The sequence below is a fragment of the Schistocerca piceifrons genome, chromosome 3, assembly GCF_021461385.2.
Source record: "Schistocerca piceifrons isolate TAMUIC-IGC-003096 chromosome 3, iqSchPice1.1, whole genome shotgun sequence".
Taxonomy (NCBI): domain Eukaryota; kingdom Metazoa; phylum Arthropoda; class Insecta; order Orthoptera; family Acrididae; genus Schistocerca; species Schistocerca piceifrons.
The window spans coordinates 888,983,739-889,005,199 of record NC_060140.1 but is presented as its reverse complement, the minus strand read 5'-3'; the positions used below and the strand labels follow the sequence as shown (position 1 = coordinate 889,005,199).

At 40.2% G+C, this 21,461-nt stretch overlaps 1 protein-coding gene across 6 annotated transcripts in view; it reads left to right on the top strand.

The window, feature by feature from the left end:
• The window catches only part of LOC124787752, an 83,463-nt gene that overhangs the window by 25,254 nt on the left and 36,748 nt on the right, over window positions 1-21,461 (top strand). For all 6 annotated transcript variants that reach the window (XM_047254619.1, XM_047254622.1, XM_047254624.1 and 3 more), the window contains one exon: window positions 9,027-9,439. In XM_047254619.1, coding sequence (XP_047110575.1) covers window positions 9,027-9,439 — 413 coding nt within the window. The remainder of the gene's footprint in view (window positions 1-9,026; window positions 9,440-21,461) is intronic.

The window sequence follows — 21,461 nt, the reverse complement described above, 5'->3', positions numbered from 1 at the left end:
CCATTGAACATGAAAGAGTCTCGCTGAAACTGAATGTATTTTGTGGAGGAAATTGCGACAGAAATGTTATGCTGGCCTTCTTTGAATTTTCTCGATGTAGTCCGTTAATCCTGTCAGGTAAGGATCTCAGACTGTGCAGCAGCACTCCAGAAGAGGATGGACAAGCGTAGTGTAGACAGTCTCCTTAGTAGATCGGTTACATTTTCCAAGTGTTCTGCCAATAAAAGTCATTTTTTTGGTTTGTCTTCCCCACAACATTTCCTTTGTGTTCTTTCCAATTTAAATTGTTTGTAATTGTAATCCATAGGTATTAAGTTGAGTTTACAGCCTTTAGAGTTAAGCGATTTATAGCGTAATCAAAGTTTAATGGATTCCTTTTAGAATTCATGTGGATGACCTCTCACATTTCTTTATTTCGGGTGAGTTGCCAATTTACTCACTGTTCACATATCTTTTCTAAATCGTTTTGTAATTTGTTTTGATCTTCTGATAAGTTTACTAGATGATAAATAACAGCATCATCTGTAAGCAACCTAGGACGGATGCTTAGATTTTCTCCTAAATCATTTATATAGATAAGGGACAGCAGAGGGCCTGTAACACTACCTTGAGGAACTCCAGAAATCACTTCTGTTTTACTCTGACTTTCCATCAATTACAACAAACTGTGACTCCCCCCTGACAGGAAATCACAAATCCACTCACATAACTGAGACTATATTCCATAAGCATGCAATTTCACGGCAAGCGGCTTGTGTGGTGTAGTGTCAAAAGCCTTTTGGAAATCTGGTAAAATTGAATCCATTTGAAATCCCTTGTCAGTAGCACTCAACACTTGCATGTTTGTAAAGAGCTAGTTGTGTTTCACAAGAACAATGTTTTCTAAATCCATGTTGACTGTGTATCGATGGACCGTTCTCTTTGAGATAATTCATAATGTTCGAATGTGTATATGTTCCAAAATCCTGGTGCATATTGAAGTTAATGATAATGGGCCTGTAATTTAGTGAATTATTCTTACTACCTATCTTGAATATTGGTATGACCTGTACAACATACCAATCTTTGGGTACAGATTTTTTGTCGAGCAAGCAGTTGTATATGATTGTTAAGTATGGAGCTATTGCATCAGCATACTCTGAAAGGAACCTAACTGGTGTACAGTTTAGATCAGAAGACTTGCTTTTATTAAGCGTTCTTGATTTGAATTCCAGAATATTTGCTTTGTCTTCTTTGTTGAAGGGATTTTGAAAGGCTGTGTTTGGCAACTCTGCTTTTGCAGCACTGTCGTCAATAGTTTTTCCATTGCTATTGTGCAGAGAAGGCATTGACTGCATCTTGCTGCTAGCATATTTTACATACAACCAGAATCTCTTTGGATTTTCTGCTGTGTTTCGAGACAAAGTTTCATTCTGGAAACTATTATAAGCATCTCGCATTGAGTGTCTGTAAAAGATTGCCAGTCTTGGAGATTTTGGATTCATTTAAGTTTGGCGTGCTTTTCTCATTGTTTCTGCAACAGTGTTCTGAACTGTTTTGTGTACCAAGGGGGGACAGCTCCGTCGTTTGTTAATTTATTTGATATCAATCTCTCAATTTCTGTCAATACTATTTCTTTGAATTCAAGGCACATCTGATGTATACCAACATTGTTGGTTTGGTAGGAGTGGAGATGGTCTCTCAGTTTGTCTCTCAGGAAGGCATTTTTATCTGCTTTTTTGAATAGATATATTTTTCGTTTATTTTTGGAGGATTTGGGGGTTACAGTATTCAATCTTGCTACATCAACCCTGTGTTCACTAATCCCTGTCTGTTTTGATGCTCGTTGTTAGGTCAAGATTATTTGTTGCCAAGAGGTCAAGGTGTATTTTTACAACCATTTACTATTCGCGTGGGTAACTGCTTGAAGTAATTTTCAGAGAATGGGTTTAGTGCAAGTTCAGATGATGTTTTATGTGTACTCTGTTTGTATTTTTGCCAACATATTGAGAGTAAATTAAAGTCACCACCAACTATAATTGTAAAATAACAGAAAGTTGTAGTTGCAAGGTCAATATAATAATTTTTTTTCTTTGCGAGTATTATTTACCATCATATAGTGGTTACTTTCTGAACTACCCTCATATTTTTGGCAGTTGCTTTTCGTGATCACTTTTCACTCTGTCTCTGTTTGTTATGTTTTCTGACATCTTTATTTTGATACATTCCTTAATTATGCTGTCCCGGAAACTGAGTGTTTGCACCATGTTGCTGGCCTCATCGTACTTCATTTCATGTTTATATCCGCGGCAATATTCGTTTGACAGCTGATTAGACCTTGATCATGGATGTAAGTAGTTATTTGACTTAAGCCATCTGCATAACTTACTAATTGGGAGTACAGAGGTGCCTCTAAATCATTAATGTAGACCAGCAAAAGGAAAGGGCCCAATATGGAGCCCTGAGGTACACGTTTTATTGTTTCATAGCTGGATTGGAAATGTTTGATCTGATAATTAATTTCATAATTCAGCTTTGTACGCTGCTTATGATTGGTCAGATAAATGATCAGTAGTTTTATGGATGTGGCATTTATATTGTAAGTTGGCGGCATCTCATTCAAGACGCGGAGGAGGCTCTGCCGTCAGCTATCGAACGTACTGGGTGCAAATTGCTGCTCATGTCAGCGTGAATGACACCTGCCGCATTGGTTCTTAGGCCATTCTCAGTACCTTCCAGCTGACGACCAGTTCGATGAAGGCAGTTACCACTGATGATGCAGGCTAAGCTCATTATTTGTGCATCATACCCAGAGTTGATTGCGATCCTTTGGTTTGGAGCAGAGTGGAAAGTCTAAACCAGAGGCTCAGACGATTCTGCGATGGTATCTCACGTAAATTTCTCTACCTCCATTATTGGGTGGAGAGTTGCACTTTTTTCAAGTGTACCTTCCACCACCCCCTTGGGATCAGTGATGAATTGCTGGCTGATATCGAAGAGAGCTCAGCCACATTATTCTCGGAGAATGCTCATCCTCACAGATTGGAAATAGAAAAGGGTTATATGATACAGGTAAACTGGAGGAACATCCATGGTGAGGTCTCAGAATTAGTGTTCCATATTAAAGATAATCGTGTCCACAGATAGTATTAGGAACAGGAAGTTGGTTGCAGCTGGAAGTGAATAGTAATGAGATACTAACTTCAGATTTGAATGTTTATCATAAGGATAGTCCATTAGAAAGTGAACTTATGGCCAACAAGGCTTTTGTTAATAATATGCTATACACACACACACACAAACACACGCACACGCACGACCACAGTCTCTGGCTACTGAGGCCAGATGGTGAGCAATAGCGCATGATGGGAGATGCAACCAGTTGATGGAGGTAAGGAGAAGGCTGGGGTGGGGTTGGGGAGGGATAGTGGGGTAGGGTTGGTGGGTTATTGCTTGTGGGAACATACAGGGACAAGGTGGAGACAGGGTAGGGCAGGTAGGTGCAGGTTAGATGGAGAGGGGGTGGGGAGTGGAAAGGGGAGAAGTAAAAAAAAATCTGAGGGTGTGTTGGTGGAATAGTGGGCTGTGAAGAACTGAAATGGGAACAGGGGTGAAGCAGTCATTGAAATGAAGAATGTGTTGGGCTGCGTGCTCAGCAGCGGGGTGGTCCAGCTGTTTCTTGGCCACAGTTTGTCGGACAGATCACATGACTGGTTTCATAAGTGACCCTACCTTTGATGAGATAAGTGATTGGACTGGAGTAGGTGGTGGTGGTGGTGGTGGTGGGAGGATGTATGGAACAGGTTTTGCATCTAGATATATTACAGGGGCGTGAGCCATGAGGCAAGGGGTTGGGAGCAGGCATTGTGTAGGAATGGGCAAGAATATTGTGTAGGTTCAATGGGTGGCAGAATACCACCGTGAGAGGGGTGGGGATAGTGGGAAGACATTCCTCATTTCAGGGTGCGATAGAGGTGGTCGAAACCCTGTCAGAGAATGTGATTCAATTGCTCCAGTTGTGGTGGTATTGAGTCATGGGGGAATGCTCCTTTGTGGCTGGATGGTGGGACTTGGGGAAGTGGTGTTGACTGAAGAGAGAAGGCATAGGAGATCTGTGCTTGTACAAGGTTGGGAGGGTAAGTACGGTCTATGAAGGCCTCATGGGACCCTCAGTATATTTCAAGAGGGACCGCTTGTCATTACACATGGTGGCTAGGCTATATGGAAGGGATTTCTTGGTATGGAATGGGTGGCAGCTGTTGAAGTGGAGGTTTGCTAGTGGTTCGTAGGTTTGATATGGATAGAGGTACTGATGTAGCCGTCTGTGAGGTGGGGGTCAGCATCAAAGAAGGTGGCTTGTTGGGTTGAATACGTGCTTGTTGGGTTGAGTGGGACCGGATGAAGCAAATCGAGGAGAAGGTGTTGAGGTTCTGGAGGAATGTGGATAGGGTGTCCTCACCCTCGATCCAGATCACGAAGGTGTCATCAGTGAATCTGAACCTTTAGGAAAGATTCCTGTAGTTGGCCCATGAATAGTTTGACATAAGATGGTGCCATGCAGGTGCCCATAGCTGTACCCCAGATTTGTTTGTAGTGAATGCTCATTTGCATGTTGAGGGATTTGGGGAATGATGGTGAGGCAAGGTTCAAGATTAAGAAATTCTGGAAAATTAACAGGGGGTGATTTGGGGGCTGTGGGGGTGGGTCATGGTTGGATGGAGGAGTGAACTGAATTAGGGAGGGTTCAACATTCGTCATAGTCAACGGCTATGGGCACCCACACGGCACCATTCTGTACCAACCTGTTCATGAGCCATCTAGAGGAATCTTTCCTAAACACCCAGAATCCCAAACCCCTCACCTGGTTCCGATTCATTGATGACATCTTTATGTCCGGATTGAGGGTTTGGATATCCTAGCCTCATTCCTCCAGAACCTCAACACCTGCTCCCCTATTTGCTTCACCTGGTCCTACTCAACCGAACAAGCACCTGGTCCTACTCAAACCAACGAGCCACCTTCCTTGATGTTAACCTCCACCTCAAAGATGGCTACATCAGTACCTCTGTCCATATCAAATCTACCAACCACCAGCAATACCTCCACTTCGACAGCTGTCAACCAATCTATCCCAAGTAGGCCATTCCATATAACCTAGCCACCCGTGGGCATTGCATCTCTCAAAATATACCGAGAGACTTAGACCTTAGACCTTAATTACCCTCCCAACCTTGTTCAAAACCAGATCTCCCATGCCTTATCTTTCCAGTCGCCCACCACCTTCCAAATTCCCACCATCCAGCCACAGAGGATCATTCCTTTCATTACTCAGTACCAGATAGTACTGAATCACATTCTCTGCCAGGGTTTTGACTGCTTCTAGTGATGTCCTGCAAAGAGGAGTGTCCTACCCACCTTCCTCCCCACTCCCCTCACAGTGGTATTCTGCCACCTATTGAACCTACACAATATCCTTGTCCATCCCTGCACAACCCTTGCACGCAACCCTAGCCTCATGGCTCATATCCCTGTAAATGACATAGATGCAAGACCTGTTCCATACATCCTCCCACCACCGCTGACTTCAGTCCAGTTACAAGCATCACTTATCCGATCAGAGGCAGGGCTACCTTCGAAACCACTCATGTGATGTACAAGCTAAGCTGCAACCACTGTGCTGCATTCTATGTGGGCGCGACAACAAACAAGCTGTCTGTCTGCATGGATGGCCACTGACAAACTGGCCAAGAAACAGCTGGATCATCCCGTTGGTGATTACACCGCCCAACACAACTTTCTTCATTTCAATGGCTGCTTCACAGCGTGTGCTATCTGGATCCTTTTCACCAACACCAGCTTTTGTGAACTGAGCATGTGGGAACTCTCCCCATAACTCTCCTGGCCCCAACCTTTGCTAGTCATTGTCGTTACCCATTTGGCCCCTTCTCTGTTTTCATTCCACCACTACACAGCCCTCTATTCCACACACACACACCCTCAGTCTTTTTACTTACGCTTCCACAAGCAGCACTTCATTGTCCCCCACCCCTACCTTGCTATCTCTCCCTGTCGCTGCCCCAGCCTCCTCCGTACCCCAACCATCTGCTTGCCTCCATCATGTGCGGCTACTAGCAGTCTGGCCTCAGTAGCCAGAGACTGTGGTGGTCGTGTGTGTGTGTGTGTGTGTGTGTGTGTGTGTGTGATGTCTGTCTTTTTCTGTTGTTTGAATGTATCATAAGGTTAGGTTAAATGCCAGTGGTAGTGGCATATTTATTGTAGTAAAGAACACAATAATATCTAGCATTTTTCTCATGATCCTGGATGTGCATTAATGTGTGTGAAGTTACGCATTCAAAGTTGGGTCAAAGACGGTAATCGACTGCTTTTGTAGACAGCTTCTTTCAGGAGCTGTAGTGATTGATCACTTCAGAGAGCATTTGAATTTAATGAATAAATTTGCTATTGTAATAGGGAGTGACTTCAGCTTGCCAGATATAGAATGAAAAAGGGAGGCTAACAACAGGGATTTGGGTGATGTTATTCTGAATGTTTTGTTTGAAAATTACTTTGAGCAGATATTTAGAGAACCAACTCTTGAATGTAAAGTCTTGACCTCCTAGCAACAAACAAATCTGAACTATTCAAAGCAGTTAATGTAGACGAGGGCACCAGTGGTCATAAGGCAGTGATGGCATCAATGAATACGGCTGTTATAAGGACTGTTAAGAAAGATAAGGCAATATTCTTGCTTAGTAAGTGTGTGCCAGGATACAAATTGCTCAGTATCTGAGTAGTTGGCATCGAATATTCAGTGCTGAGAACAATCTGGAGCACAAATGGAAAAAATTCAAAAGCATTGTTCAAGATGCAAGTGCGTTCTGGACAACGTCTTAAAGGATGGTGAAGATACTCAGTAGTTCAATAGCCACATTAGAAAATGGCTTTGTATGAAAAGACAGATTCATCACAGATTTAAAAGAATTTAAAACCTAGCTGACGAACAACAGCAGAATGAAGCGAAAATGAGCAAAAGGAGAGCATCGAGAGGACCATTCAATGATTTTGAAAGTAAAATTTTGCAACCTGATCTGATTAAAAGCCCTAAGAGATATTAGTGTTTCATAAAACCAGAAAGTGATTTGAAACAGTTGATTCAGCCACTCAGTGATGATACTGGCACTGAAACAGAAGGTGGCAGAGAGAAGACCGAAATACTGAAACTGATCTTCTAAATTTGTTTCGCAACGGAAGATCAAAATACGCTCAAATCTTTCAGTCGTCATACAGATGACAAAATGGCAGCTATTGAGGTAAACAATCACAGAATAGAAAAGCGATTACACTTGCTTACTAGTGAAAAGGCTTCTGAACCAGATGGGGTACCTGTGAGATTCTATGGACATTACGCGAAAGAACTGGCTCTGCTTCTAGCAGCAGTTTATCATTGGTCACTGGAGCAAGTGACTGGAAGAAATTGCAGGTCATCTCAGCAGTACCACAAGGAAGTGTGGTAGGACAATTACCGAGTGAGGTGGTGCAGTGGTTAGATACTGGACTTGCATTCGGGAGGACGACGGTTCAGTCCCGCGTCTGGCCATCCTGATTTAGGTTTTCCGTGATTTCCCTAAAATCGCAAATGCTGGGATGGTTCCTTTGAAGGGGCACGGCCAACTTCCTTCCCCGCCCTTCCCAAATCCAATGAGACCGATGACCTCGCTGTCTCGTCTCCTTCCCCAACCCCCCCCCCCCCCCCCAAGTTACTGTTCGCCGTAAATATAAATGATGTAATAGAAAAAGTCAGAAGCCTCATAATGCTGTTCACAGATGATGCAGTTGTCTTTAAGAAGGCAGCAATACCAGAAGACTGTAGTGACTCATAGAGGACTTGAACATTGTGGGAACGGTTGACTCCGATTGTAAATGACTGTAACACAGTGCACGCATAGGAGGATAAATAAATCCACTACTGTACAACTACACTATTGATGGAAAGATTGCTTGCTGGAAATAGTATCTACTGTAAAACATCAAAGATTAACCATCTGGAGCAACCTTAAATGGATTAATAGAGAGATGACGAAGTGGAACACCATTTGTCACAGGATCGTTTAGGTGGTGCGGAAGTGTTACGTGTGCTGAATAGTGTGTTCCCACCCATGCAAGTCCAAAGAGCTCTTACTGGGAAGACAACAGGATGGGTATTGATGCTGCTGTTGAGGTCATTGGTGGGCTGGTTTGCAGAATGTTCAGCAAACAGGTGGTCAAGTTGGTAATTCGGCAGTGACTATTCATGTTGGTAGACAGCATATGACGTGTGTAACAGTGCTTTTTTTGTATGTGGACCCTTCTTTAATTGTTTAGGGAGTTTCTGTGACTAGGTTGCAGCAGGGATTGTTTTGCAACTTGGCTGCATGTGAACAGATGGCACATGAGATTGCAAGATATTAGCAGTGGTGCAAGGAGGGACTAGGATGCTTGATATATTTACTGAGCAATGGAATATCACATTAGGGATAAGATTATAAGGTTTTGTAGAGTGCAAGTGGTAGTTAAATTCCTGGTGAAGGATGCAATTTTAGTGTGTGTGTGTGTGTGTGTGTGTGTGTGTGTGTGTGTGTGTGTGTGGTGTTTTTTTGAGAGAGAGAGAGAGAGAGAGAGAGAGACACAGTCAGTTGGTGACATTCGCCATGCACCAGTCGGCTACAGGATGGTAATTGTCTTTCCTCAGGTTTGTTTCCTGCCTCCATCCTGGAATTTCCACATTCTATTAAAATCTGAATATTCCTGTGGGAGCACCAGCTAATGTGTTTGTACTGTAGTTACTTCTCTTCAGTTATAATTACTTTTATTGATTTCATTGCAGTTACAATTTTGTTAATATTGTGTAAAGTGTACATGATCCATTCTTCTGATGAACATTCTGTAGGATGTAAAAGCATTCTGGCAGCTTAATTTTGAGGTGCAATTTCTCCTTCTTATTATTACTACTATTACATATTTCATATGTAATTACTAGTAATGTATGATTTGTTTCATTTTATTTGTAGGTTAGAGGAGAAAGAAGAGGAGCTAGATGGTGAAGAAGGGGCATTTTTATTGCTGCGACAATGCGGTCTGCAGCTTGCTTTGTGTTACGAGAACTGGTATAAAGGCGATATTGCTGCAGCTCGTGAACGCCAGCACACTTGTGACAGTTTAATAGAAAATGAAGATGCTCCTTATTTGGATGGCCTGAAACATATTAGTAGATCTTGTGCAGTACATCTTGCGTATCTGTCAGGAATAGTCTCAGATGCTCGCACATTACTGAAGAAAGTTATTCCTTTCAAGGAACTTAATGATGTTAGTAAAGCCTGTGTTGTTGGAATGAGAGGGATTGTTCTAATGGAATATGGATATCAGGGAACAAGCCAGTCAGTACCATACATCGAACAAGCATTAGAACTGGATCCATCAAGTGGTCAGTACTGTGATTAAAGTACTTGTATCATTGCTTTTTCATTTACATTTAACAGTATCTATACAGTGTGTAATAATCCAAAGTGTAACTTGTTAGCTTGAAAGAGAACCTTCAATCAGAATTTAGACTTATGAAGGTAAAAGAATCAGAAATGTAAACGAGTAAGAGCATTTCAGAACCGTGGACTACTTCATCTAGAAACAGGCAATTTAAAGAGATTACAAACCACTTCCCACTAAAATTCTTTTAACACCCCAAGCAAGATAGGAATTGGATTCCTACACGACTTCCAGTAAAATGTCTCATTCACTCTATATATTTCACCACTTGTCATTAATTGGCAGTTGATTCAGAAAACATCTTTATTTAGTGTATGAAATTATTTTTCCTTTCGTCTTTCCCTCTCCTTCCCCTTTCCTGATGAGGCAACAGTTTGTTGCAAAAGCTTGAATTTTGTGTGTATGTTTGTGTTTGTTTGTGTGTCTATCGACGTGCCAGCGCTTTCGTTAGGTAAGTCACATCATCGTTGTTTTTAGATAAATTATTTTATTGATTAGATAGAAAATCTAGGCACCAAGCGGTGGCAGAAAAAACACAAAAAATGGTTTTAACTGGCAAGCTATGGAAGCCAGTGGCTCCTTCCTCAGGCGACAGGGTTAAAGGGGAAGGAAGAGGGGTGAAGGAAAAGGACTGAAGAGCTCTGGGACGTTTCCAGCCCTTTTCCTTCACCCCTCTTCCTTCCCCTTCAACCCTTCTACCTGAAGAAGGAACCACTGGCTCCCAAAGCTTGCCATTTACAACCATCTTTTATGTGTGTGTTCTGTCGCTGCTTGGTGAGTAGATTTTTTTATCTGTACAATAAAATTATTTTATTTGGTTTATCTGTTTATTTGATTTGCAGTGGTCAACATGTTTGTCATTAAAAGAACAGGTTTTGCAGTTTTGAAGGTGTAGTAGAGCTTGGATATGCACATATTGGTTGCATATTTTTTCATAAAAAATTATGGATCTCTTGAAATAAATTTTTACTTTGCATAAAAAAGTAATATATTACAGCAAGACCTGTTATTGTAATGTGAAAGCTTTCAGAGCAGTTTCATAATTTCTAAAATTTTGTTGTTGATATGCTGTTGTGGACTGAACTTACTTGGTATGCCAAATATTCTTTCTCTGTCTGTAGAGAACGTCTTTAGAAGTGGTGGAGATCGTATCTTTGAACCACAGCACACAGTGGCTTACTGCTGTCAAGTGAAATTTTACAGCAAGGTACATTTATGCGGGGACTTTAAATCATGTGTTTCTGAAATTTGAGTGTAGTTGGGATATACTGGTTGTTGTCACACACTATCCCTACCAGCCCTCTATGGAAGTCTGGCGCACTTCCTCTTTTCAGTTTGTGTACATAGAGAAAACTATAGCAAAACTGGCTATTTCATTAGTATAGGCTTGATAGTAGTTGATACAGTTTGCTCGGAGGCAGTAAGTGTATTAGCACTGGTGGAGCTATCTAAAAGTGATATTACTGAGGATGAGGGAAAAGCTAGAAAATGTCTGAAAAGGGCGTAATTGTATCATTCTCCTTAGTCACTAGGTTTGATTGTATCAGTCGCAGCATGAGATCAATTAGAGAGAGAGAGATGAACCGGGAGTTGAGTAAGGCCACACTAATGTAGAGCTCAAAACTGCAATTAATCTGAACACTAAAACAAGCCACTTTGGTTATACTACCACCGAGTCTATAAGAGGTGTTTAAAATATATAAAGAACATATTTGATAAGTAAATGGATTTTGTTTGTTTGCCCACTCAATTGCAAAGTTTATGACAATTTTATAAATACCTGTGGGCTGATCAGCACATTTTGTTTGGTAACTAAATGATGTAGTGGTGCGGCCAGACCACATTTTAGTGAGCTTTGATGTTGTGCTGTTCACCATTTTTGCATAGCTATTTAAATACTGCATCTTTCAATCCCACAATACTCCTGGCCCGAACCTTTGCTAACCCCTGTCTGACACCCACTTCTACCTCCACCCCTTTGTCTTATCTCCCGCCCTCCACCCCTCCCCCACATACACACACTTGATTCATTCTACACTCACAACCTCTCTCTGCCCCCCCAATCCACTTCTCCTTGTCATTGTGCATCTCTTGCTATTTGTGCTGTCGTAAACTTGCAGATGTGACATTCCCCCTTCCAGTGACCAGCTACTCCCTCGCCCCCAATGCCTTTCCTCCTCCCTGTTTCCTTTCTCCACCTGCCCTACCCCTCACTCTATTCAAGCTGCAGTGCTAATTATTTATACCTCACTAATAATTTTCCATTACATTATTTAAGAATAAGGAAGTTATTTAAAGAAGCATCTGCATATCAACACTAACAGGGGATGACACAGGGATGGGATAAAATTTGAAATTGGTACCGCATTGGTAGCAGAAGTGGGGTGTAAGGTATCAAATTGTGTGGCTGTAAGGGCATTTAGGTACCGTGGAGTGATGCAGACCGTGCAGTCTCAGTATGTGCGTTTTTCCAACATTGTGACTGTTTGACATCAGCTTGACAAGAGTTTTGATGCCACACTGTAAAGATCTGTCATTAAACACAGTCTCAGTGTTGATTCAAAACCTCAAAGAGACTGTTTCTGCTTTGAATGTGGTTGTACGCTCGTATGTACACAAAAATGTTGATTCGTGCAAGCTGCCACAGAAAAGAGTCCTTGTTCAATTACAAAAACTTGGTTTGTCATTGCAGCTCGACTGTCAAAGCATTCAAAAAATACTCGCATCAACTTAAGTTTCACCTCTACAGACTTAATATTGTGTGAATGTAGAATTTGTTAATTGATGGCTAAGTCAGTTAGGGTACAAACTTCATTCAAATTTTTTGGAAATCCGATCAAGCCCGTTTTCATGTAGATGGTTATGTTAATAAGTAGAACTTTCATTATTGAGTTTTAGGAAAACCTTTTCAGCTTCACCAGCCTTTTTTTCTTTCTTTTAAAAAATATAGGATGAATGAGGTGATGCAGTCACGGTGCCCTCTGAACATTATGTCAGCATGGTAGAAATGGGGGGTGGGAACCTTGTTTCACAAAGCGCCTAGTATCCAGCACACGTTGGTGTATCGATTATCCATAGATTTGGAAATGCACAACTGTTGGTTTTTTGAACATATTCTTAAGTTTATTTCTGAATGAATCATAAGTTGATTTTTGCGTGCATAGTGTACGTAATGTCTCTGCGAGGGAATCCCCATTGTATCTCGAATGGTGTGTTACAATCACTGCAGTATTGGACAAGTCTATTTCGTTTTACCTAGCAGACAGTGACAAAATGCACATAATCAGATCTAGAAACCACACCAGTATTGCTAGAAACCACACCAGTATTGGGTACTGTTTGTATTAACAGCTTTTTCAGTATTAGACGACGACATTTTGTGTTTTCATGTAGCAAAACCTTTGATGAAGTTTGATGAGGTTTTAGATCCTTTCACAGTAAGGAAAGCATGCCATGTAAAGCTGTAGCAATGTTAGAGAGAGAAAAAATTTCTAAGACTTAAAGGATTGAAGAAATGTGTACTTGTCTTGGTTTCATGTATCCTATATTTAATTTTATGTTACACAAAAAAGCAAGCTGTTAGCTAACAGGCAATAAAGAGTGCAAATTTTCTGAAGAGTTCTTGTTCTCTGGGTTACAAATAATCCCAGCCAATATTAATTGCGAGTGTTCCCCCCCTTCCACTTTGGCACACTGAAGACCAAACGACAAGTCTTACATTTCCTTGAACACATGTTTTATATATCACACTCTTCAGAAAGATGTGCGCTCCAAAATGAACATATTTTTGAAAAGTCCATTTTTTTTACAAATTTTTGATGTCCTACCTCAAATCTCAAATGCTCTAAGGAGGAGGAGGGGGGGGGGGGGCACCACTATCTAGTATTGCCACAGTCTGGAAGTATCGTTGTGTTTACGTTTAGTGATTTTGCTGTTTCTTTTTTGTTTATTACTCACATGTCAAATGAAAACAAAGTGGATTTCTGTGGCTGGGAGCTATCAAGTGAATTACGATACATTCACGTAATTATGGAAGGCTAAAATATATTATTAGTTTCAGATTTTATTTTATTTCCACTTTTCTGACAGTCAAGCATTAATCGCCCTGTAGACCAATGAAGTTAATTTTATCAGTTTGCTAAAGAAATTTGGCTTTTATTAATCTTTTCCGCTGAGGCAGTCATTTTATTTGAAACAAAGTGTTTAATTTTACACTATTGGCGAGTTTCAAAAGTGTTTAATTTTACACTATTGGCGAGTTTCAACTGTTCGCTGCATTTCAAAAGCACATCTTTCCATCTTCTAGCACGTATGGAATTATGCCGTAATGAAGAGCCAAACATGAGATAATACAGTACTGGTACTCCAATAAAATTTACATCAAAATTTGGACATACGAATGTGCACTGTAAGCCAAATTATGCATTTTAGTATGGTTCCTGAAATTCCAATGCTCTGGGAGTGTCATCTGATGTCTTGTTTCTTTTATGACATACTGTTAAGATCTTTTAATGTTTTACACGTACGAATATATGGGCTTCCTGCATCATTGTAGCTGTGCAAGCCCAGTGACGCCTGTTATCTGGTACTCGTGGCAATTATTGAAACAAACTTATTTCTAACAGGTCACGGGAAAATATTGCAAATGGTTGTTTGAAAAGCGTTACTTTTGAAAGTAAATTTCCTTTTATGCAAGCTGAACTATATGCGAGAATGTACAATGAATTTCTTAAATCAGGGAGTGTTTGACTCTCATTTAAAAATCAACTCTTTGAGGACGACCATTTAGAAAAATTTGGAGCCCAGAAGATCAGACATTTATGTTGTTATTAAAAATTTTAGTGGCACATTTGTGTGATGTATCTTAAAAAGTGTAACATGCTCAAAAAAGATCAATATTATATGCTAAAGCTTAGCTTCTATTGTAGCTTATTAATTTTTGAGACCAATATTATATGTGAAAGCTTTGATTTTCTTGTAACAACACTATGTATATGTATATTAACTTTTACAATTTGTATAAGTGCTACTTAACAGTGATATTGCTGTTGGCTGACTACATCAGGTGTCCTATGCTCTGAATATCCACTATCATCGGCTGGCAAGACCATGTGACATGAGCTATGGCTGGCTCACAAAAGCACATCACAATCTCGATTTCAATGCTTCGGAAAGTAACAAGCAGTGTTTGGTGGAATTCAAATTTATACTTTCGTAATATGGAAATATACAGTGTACATGTTGCTGCACATCAAAGTTCTTTTTAAAACTTATATCATTCCATGCGGAAAAAATGCCCAAACTCTTTGCCTCTGTATATGTCTGCTTGTGTCTGTATATGTGTGGATGGATGTGTGTGTGTGTGTGTGTGTGTGTGTGTGTGTGTGTGTGTGTGTGTGTGTGTGTGTGTGTGTGCGTGTGCGCGAGTGTATTCTCGTCCACATTCCATGTGGGAAAAAATATATCTAAAAACAAAGATGATGAGACTTACCAAACAAAAGCGCTGGCAGGTCGATAGACACACAAACATACACACAAAATTCAAGCTTTCGCAACAAACAGTTGCTTCTTCAGGAAAGAGGGAAAGAGGAAAGGATGTGGGTTTTAAGGGAGGGGGTAAGGAGTCATTACAATCCCGGGAGCGGAAAGACTTCCCTTAGGGGGGAAAAAAGGACAGGTATACACTCGCACACACACTCATATCCAACCGCACATACACAGACACAAGCAGACATTTGTAAAGGCCTCTCATATCCAATGCAATTTCCATACCTATACAATACATTTTAAGCGTCAAATACTGTTTTGTAACTTTCCTCCTTATTTCCCCTGATTAATTCACATTTTCCCATTTCTCTGTACTGCTCTGTAAAAGCACTTTCTTATTTCAAATTGCATAATCTCCAGTACTAAAACAAGTGCTGATAACCAACACTATTCAGCAGATAATTACAGTGAACTTCCAAGATTTAAGAAAATGCCTATAACATTTTCATGGACATTTATACATGATTTACAGCCAACTTACTTTTGTTAAGTTTCGAAAAGATTCACTGCATGCAGTTCAGATTACGAAAGAGGTTTTCACCCAGTAGATGCATAAATTATTAAAAAGCACCAATGACAGTTTTAAGTTCCTAGGATTACAACATGATAATATAAATTCAGTTGGGAAGAGCATACCAAAGAACTTCCGAAGTGCCTAGGCAAATCTGTATGTGCGTTGTGAATGTTGTCAGACGTAGGTAACATAAAATGTCATATGGTATTTAGTGGTAACTCTTCAAGCCAAAGAAAAGTTTTCAAGTCCAAATGCGTGTAAACACACATGATTGGTAATGTGAATTTGTGAGCAGTCTGAGGAAGCTTGTTCACATAATTCTTTATACTAACTACTGTTTCTCAGTATATTTGTTTTTTCATGAAAATTGTTGTAAATAGTATATTGCTTTTTCCAACAAATAGGATGTTCATGAAATCAGTAGTATGAACAAGGGCAATATACATAAATAGTTTAAGTCAATTCCTTTAACCCAAAAATGGGCCCACTAATTAAGGAACACACATTTTCAGTAACCATAAGAAGTTTAGCTTCAAATAAAGGTCAGTTTAAAAGAAGTCTGAAAGACTTACTTGTGGCTGACCACTTTGACTCTGCTGATGAACTTCTAAACAGCACCAGTTGATGTACTATATGTATCATTACTATTATTATTAGTGTTTTTAAAATTAAAATAACATAATGAAAAAATCGTACTTATTCCACATACATATTCATGGAATGAGAAGTTCATCTAATCTAATCTAAACTCTTGATAATCGGACTTTGTTTTGTAGCTACCTTTTCTAGCCGATGAGCTCAGTATGATTCTCAAGTATTATTTGGATTGTGTCCCTACTGTCCCTGCTTATGATATCATACATGTAGTTCCTTTTCACCAGGTGCTCTCATATGTAAAAAAGGAGTATAAAGAGACTATTACAATCATAAGTACAATACATCAGGACACCAGATCCATGTCGTAATCATTCTAAATTCTGCAGTCTCAGAGAACTGAAACCACACTGCAGTGTGGTTCCAGTGTGGTTTCAGATCTCTGGGACTGCAGGCGCGTGTGCAAGTTGTGTGTGTGTGTGTGTGTGTGTGTGTGTGTGTGTGTGTGTCTCCTGCTGACAAAGACCTTAATGGCCGAAAGATATAATTGTGTGAATCTTTTTGTTGTGCCTATTGCGACGCGGCATCTCCGCTGTGTGATGAATGGCAACTTTCCTTCTCTGGTATTGTTACATTCCATCCTGGAGTTTCCATTGTTTCATTCTAAATTCTTTTATTGTATTTCTCAGCCTTGAGTCAAACAAATAGTATCCTGATTGGGCTAGTTTTATTTTTAGATGTTCTGTTCAAAAAGAAAGAAAATAGGGAATAGTAAAATGCTAGTAATCTAAATTTGAAACCAAACTAACATATATACACAAATGTATGCACTTAAAACTGTTACACAGTAACTCACAACAGATTAGGAGTGGTGGTTGCAGTGTCAGCAGCATGTGTCCACACTGATGGAAATGAATGCCACAGTTGGCTACATAGTAGTATCAGGTTGGTAACCCATTAAATCACAAATATAAGTTACTGGTGTAGGCCAGCTAGACGTGCACTAAAAGCAGGACAGTGGAAGCCCACCTGAAGGCGCGATCCATGAGTAGCAAACTTCCAGCTGCTGGCTGCAAGGACAGGGTATTTGTTTTAACTTGAGCAACTAAATGCCTTGGAAAATATGCATTCTGTGAAAAAAATGTTCCAGTTCAAAAATTAAAATTTTCAAAGGGAACCTCTGTTTTTGACAAAACTGGCTGCCCTGAATCCCCCCTCCACCACAGAGAAATCAGCTTCTTATTTTTAAATCGCAACCCCTGATTTAATTCAAATGGGAATCCTCTTTTTATTTCTGATTTGGATTCTACGCCATAAAGTAACTAGAGTTTCCCTGAAACATTCCTGTTCCATTTATGGTAAACGACACTATAATTGATAAATGTCAATTTTTTCCAATTTCTCAAATTAAGAAACTGCTTGTTTCATTTGTGATAAAGATGTAAACTTTTTGTTCTAAACAGTTGATGAGTTCCCTCATAAGTCATCATCAGGGTGAATGATTTCGGTTTGCTCTTCAGTCCAGTTGCCACAACACTTATGCCTGTCACTATGCAGTTACTGGTAGAATACAATCTACAACAATTGTAAGGAAAGCAGTGATAGGCACACCTGCCACGGATAAACATACTGAGTGAACTCTCCCACATACTCGACCCACTGCTTAGTGCCCCACTGCAGTGTTGAAGCCATTATAAGCACGACAACCAAATGGCTGTGCACCATTCCTCTCCAGAGCATTTTCTGGCACATTTGAAGTGAGGGGTACTTTATCTGTAGAAGAGAAAATTGAAATAATATTAATTTATGGCAAGGCCACAAGAAATTTGGTTAGTGTTGTTGCTCTTTATGCCAAACATTTTGCTTATAGGCCATGATCTCATAGCACTATTTATCATGTTATAAATATATTTACTACTGAAGAAAGAAAATATTGAAATGATTGTTTGCTACTCACCATATAACAGAGATGGTGAGTCGCATTCAGGCACAACAAAAAGACTGCTAAACAAGTGAGCTTTTGGCTGATAGGCCTCTTTCTAAAGTGCTCAACACACAAATATTCATTCAAGAGCACGTCGTTCTTGGTCGTCCACTCTTATTATTCCCTCTTGGCTGTTGTACACATTGTATATGACCCATCTCTCCCTGTAGCTTACCCCTACTTTTGTCAGAATTTCAAACATCTTGTACCATTTTACATTGTCAAACGCTTTTTCCAGGTCAACAAATCCTACGAATGTGTCTTGATTTTTCTTTAGTCTTGCTTCCATTATTAACCGCAACGTCAAAATTGCCTCTCTCGAGCCTTTACATTTCCTAAAGCCAAACTGATCATCATCTAGGGCATCCTCAGTTTTCTTTTCCATTCTTCTGTATATTATTCTTGCCAGCAACTTGGAGGCATGAGCTGTCAAGCTGATCGTGCGGTAAGTCTCGTACTTGTCAGCTCTTTCCATCTTCGGAGTTGTGTGGTGATCTTAAGTCCTCCAAAGCTCTGTTAAATTCTGATTCTAGATCTGGATCCCCTATCCCTTCTAAATTGACTCTTGATTTTCTTCTATCACATCAGACATATCTTCCCCTTGATAGAGGCTTTCAATGTATTCTTTCCACCTATCAGCTCTCTCCTCTGCATTTAACAGTGGAATTCCTGTTGCACTCTCAATGTTATCACCCTTGCTTTTAATGTCACCAAAGGTTGTTTTGACTTTCCTGTGTGCTGAGTCAGTTCTACCAACAATCATTCTTTTTAGATGTCTTCATGTTTTTCCTGCAGCCATTTTGTCTTAGCTTCCCTGCACTTCCTATTTATTTCATTCCTCAGCGTCTTGCATTTCTTTATTCCTGAGTTTCCTGGAACATTTTTTTACTTCCTCCTTTCATTGATCAGTTGAAGTATTTCTTCTGTTACCCGTGGTTTCTTCACTTCTTTGTACCTATGTTTTCCTTCCCAACTTCTGTTATGGCCCTTTTTAGAATGTCCATTCCTTTTCAGCTGTACTGCCTACTGAGCTACTCCTTATTGCTGTATCACAGCCTCAGAGAACTTCAACTGAATCTCATCATTCCTTAGTAATTCTGTATCCCACTTCTTTGTGTACTGGTTCTTCCTGACTAATGTCTTAAAGTTCAGCCTACTCTTCATCACTACTATATTGTGATCTATGTCTGCTCCTGGGTATGCTTTACAATCCACTATGTGATTTTGGAATCTCTGACGATGATGTAATCTAACTGAAATCTTCCCATATCACCCGCCCTTTTCCAAGTATACCACCTCCTCTTGTGATTCTTCAACAGAGTATTCGCCATTACTAGCTGACACTTGTTACAGAACTCAATTACTCTTTCTCCTCTCTCGTTTCTTTTCCCATATTCTCCTGTAATCTTTCCTTCTGCCCCTTCCCCTACAGCTGCAGTCCAGTCTCCGATGACTATTAGATTATCATATCCCTTTACATACTGTATTACCCTTTCAATATCGTCATACACTTCTTGTATCTCTTCATCTTCAGCTATTGTTGTCTGTGTTGGTTTGCTGTCAGTTCTGATAATTCTCATGGTATCCTTCCCCTTATCAGCCCCCTCCCGGAGATTCAAATGGGGGACTATTCCAGAATCATTTGCCAATGGAGAGATCATCGTGACACTTCTCCAGTTAATGCCACACGTCGTGTGGATACACGTTATGTGTCTTTAATATAGTGATTTCCATTGCTTTCTGCATCCTCATGCCATTGATATTGCTGATTCTTTCGCCTTTACGGGCAGTTTCCCACCCCTAGGACAAAGTGCCCTGAACCTCTGTCCGGTTCTCCACCCTCTTTGACAAGACCGTTGGCAGAATGAGGGGGACTTCTTACGCCAGAAGTCTTCGGCCACTAATGCTGATTATTAACCAAAATTTATGCGGCAGCGGGATTCTAACCCATGACTAAAGACGTTTTGATTATGAATCAAAGATGCTACCCCTAGACCACGGTGGAAAAAAGTATTTCAGGTAAACTGTAGATATTTTCTGACATTGAATCTGAATCTACAGTCAAGACGTGGGGTTCCCATTTGAAAATATAAAGTTGAGCTCCCAGGGGGACAGGAGGCAGGATGGCCTCTTTTAGCACAGACAGATGTCTCCTTTGAATATGTTAACTTTTCGTTTGGAACATTTTTTTCTCACAATGCATATTTTTTTAGATATTTGGTTGTCCCAAGTTAAAACAAATACTCAGTGTACACAAAACAGCTAGAATGAAACAACTGTTGATCAAGCTACTTTTTGACAAATATGAAATGATAGAAAAATTAAGCCCATAAAGAATATGGCAGAACACAGCAAGAAGAGACATCATAACATAGAAATACATCCAAAAAGTCTTTGTTACAGAAGTTGTTAAAATCAGTTAAAACTTCAAACTTCTTAGTGTATCAGATTGGCAACCTTTAGGGACATAATGACAGACGTTCAGATGTTGATCTGTGTCCTTTACATTTTTTAAATTGTGGACTAGATGTTTTATTTCTGTCTAGATTCTAATGTTCTTCACAACAAACATCTAAAGACCTACCTATGTGACCTTTTTAAAATTTCAGATAGGTGCTACAGTTACCCTTAAATGCTCTACACTTTCACTCCTCCGCCCCCCTCCCCTCCTGCCCTCCCTCCCTTTCTGCTCCTACTCCTCCTCCAACTATCTCTTCTTTGACTTTCATTGGCCCGAGTGTTAAGTCTTTATGTTATCCTAATTATTATTTATATTCTGAATCAAATTGCTCCCTTTGATTTATTTTATCACACTTCCAGCCAGTCAATATCTAGTCACCATTTTCAGGTTTTTTTCTTTTTCATAAATTTCGAAAATGCTGCTAGCTCTTTGAAGGAGGACAACATATATGGTGCCCTATGATTAGTCATCATACATTGTGGATTCTCAGTAAATAGACAGTTGCTTCTGCCAATATGGTGGCCAATCCAAACCGGTGCGGTCCTCGTGTACCCTGTCGACCATATGCCCCTGACAATGAAGGGCTACACAGGTAATGCTAGAGTGTTATCTACGAATGGTGGCCTTTCAATCCAGGTTGACGTTCCAGTGGCTGGGTGGTTCCTGTGGGGAGAATGCTCAACTGGAATGCACGATGTCATGGTGAACACTTCACAAATTAAAATTACTAAAACTCACTCGAGCAATGAATGACCCTATAGAACAGGCTGTCTTAGAGACAGGAAGCAGAAAATTTAATGTGGAAACATACAATCCCTCAATCTTCTCTTCTACAGCTTACCATGGAGTGAAAGACATAAGGA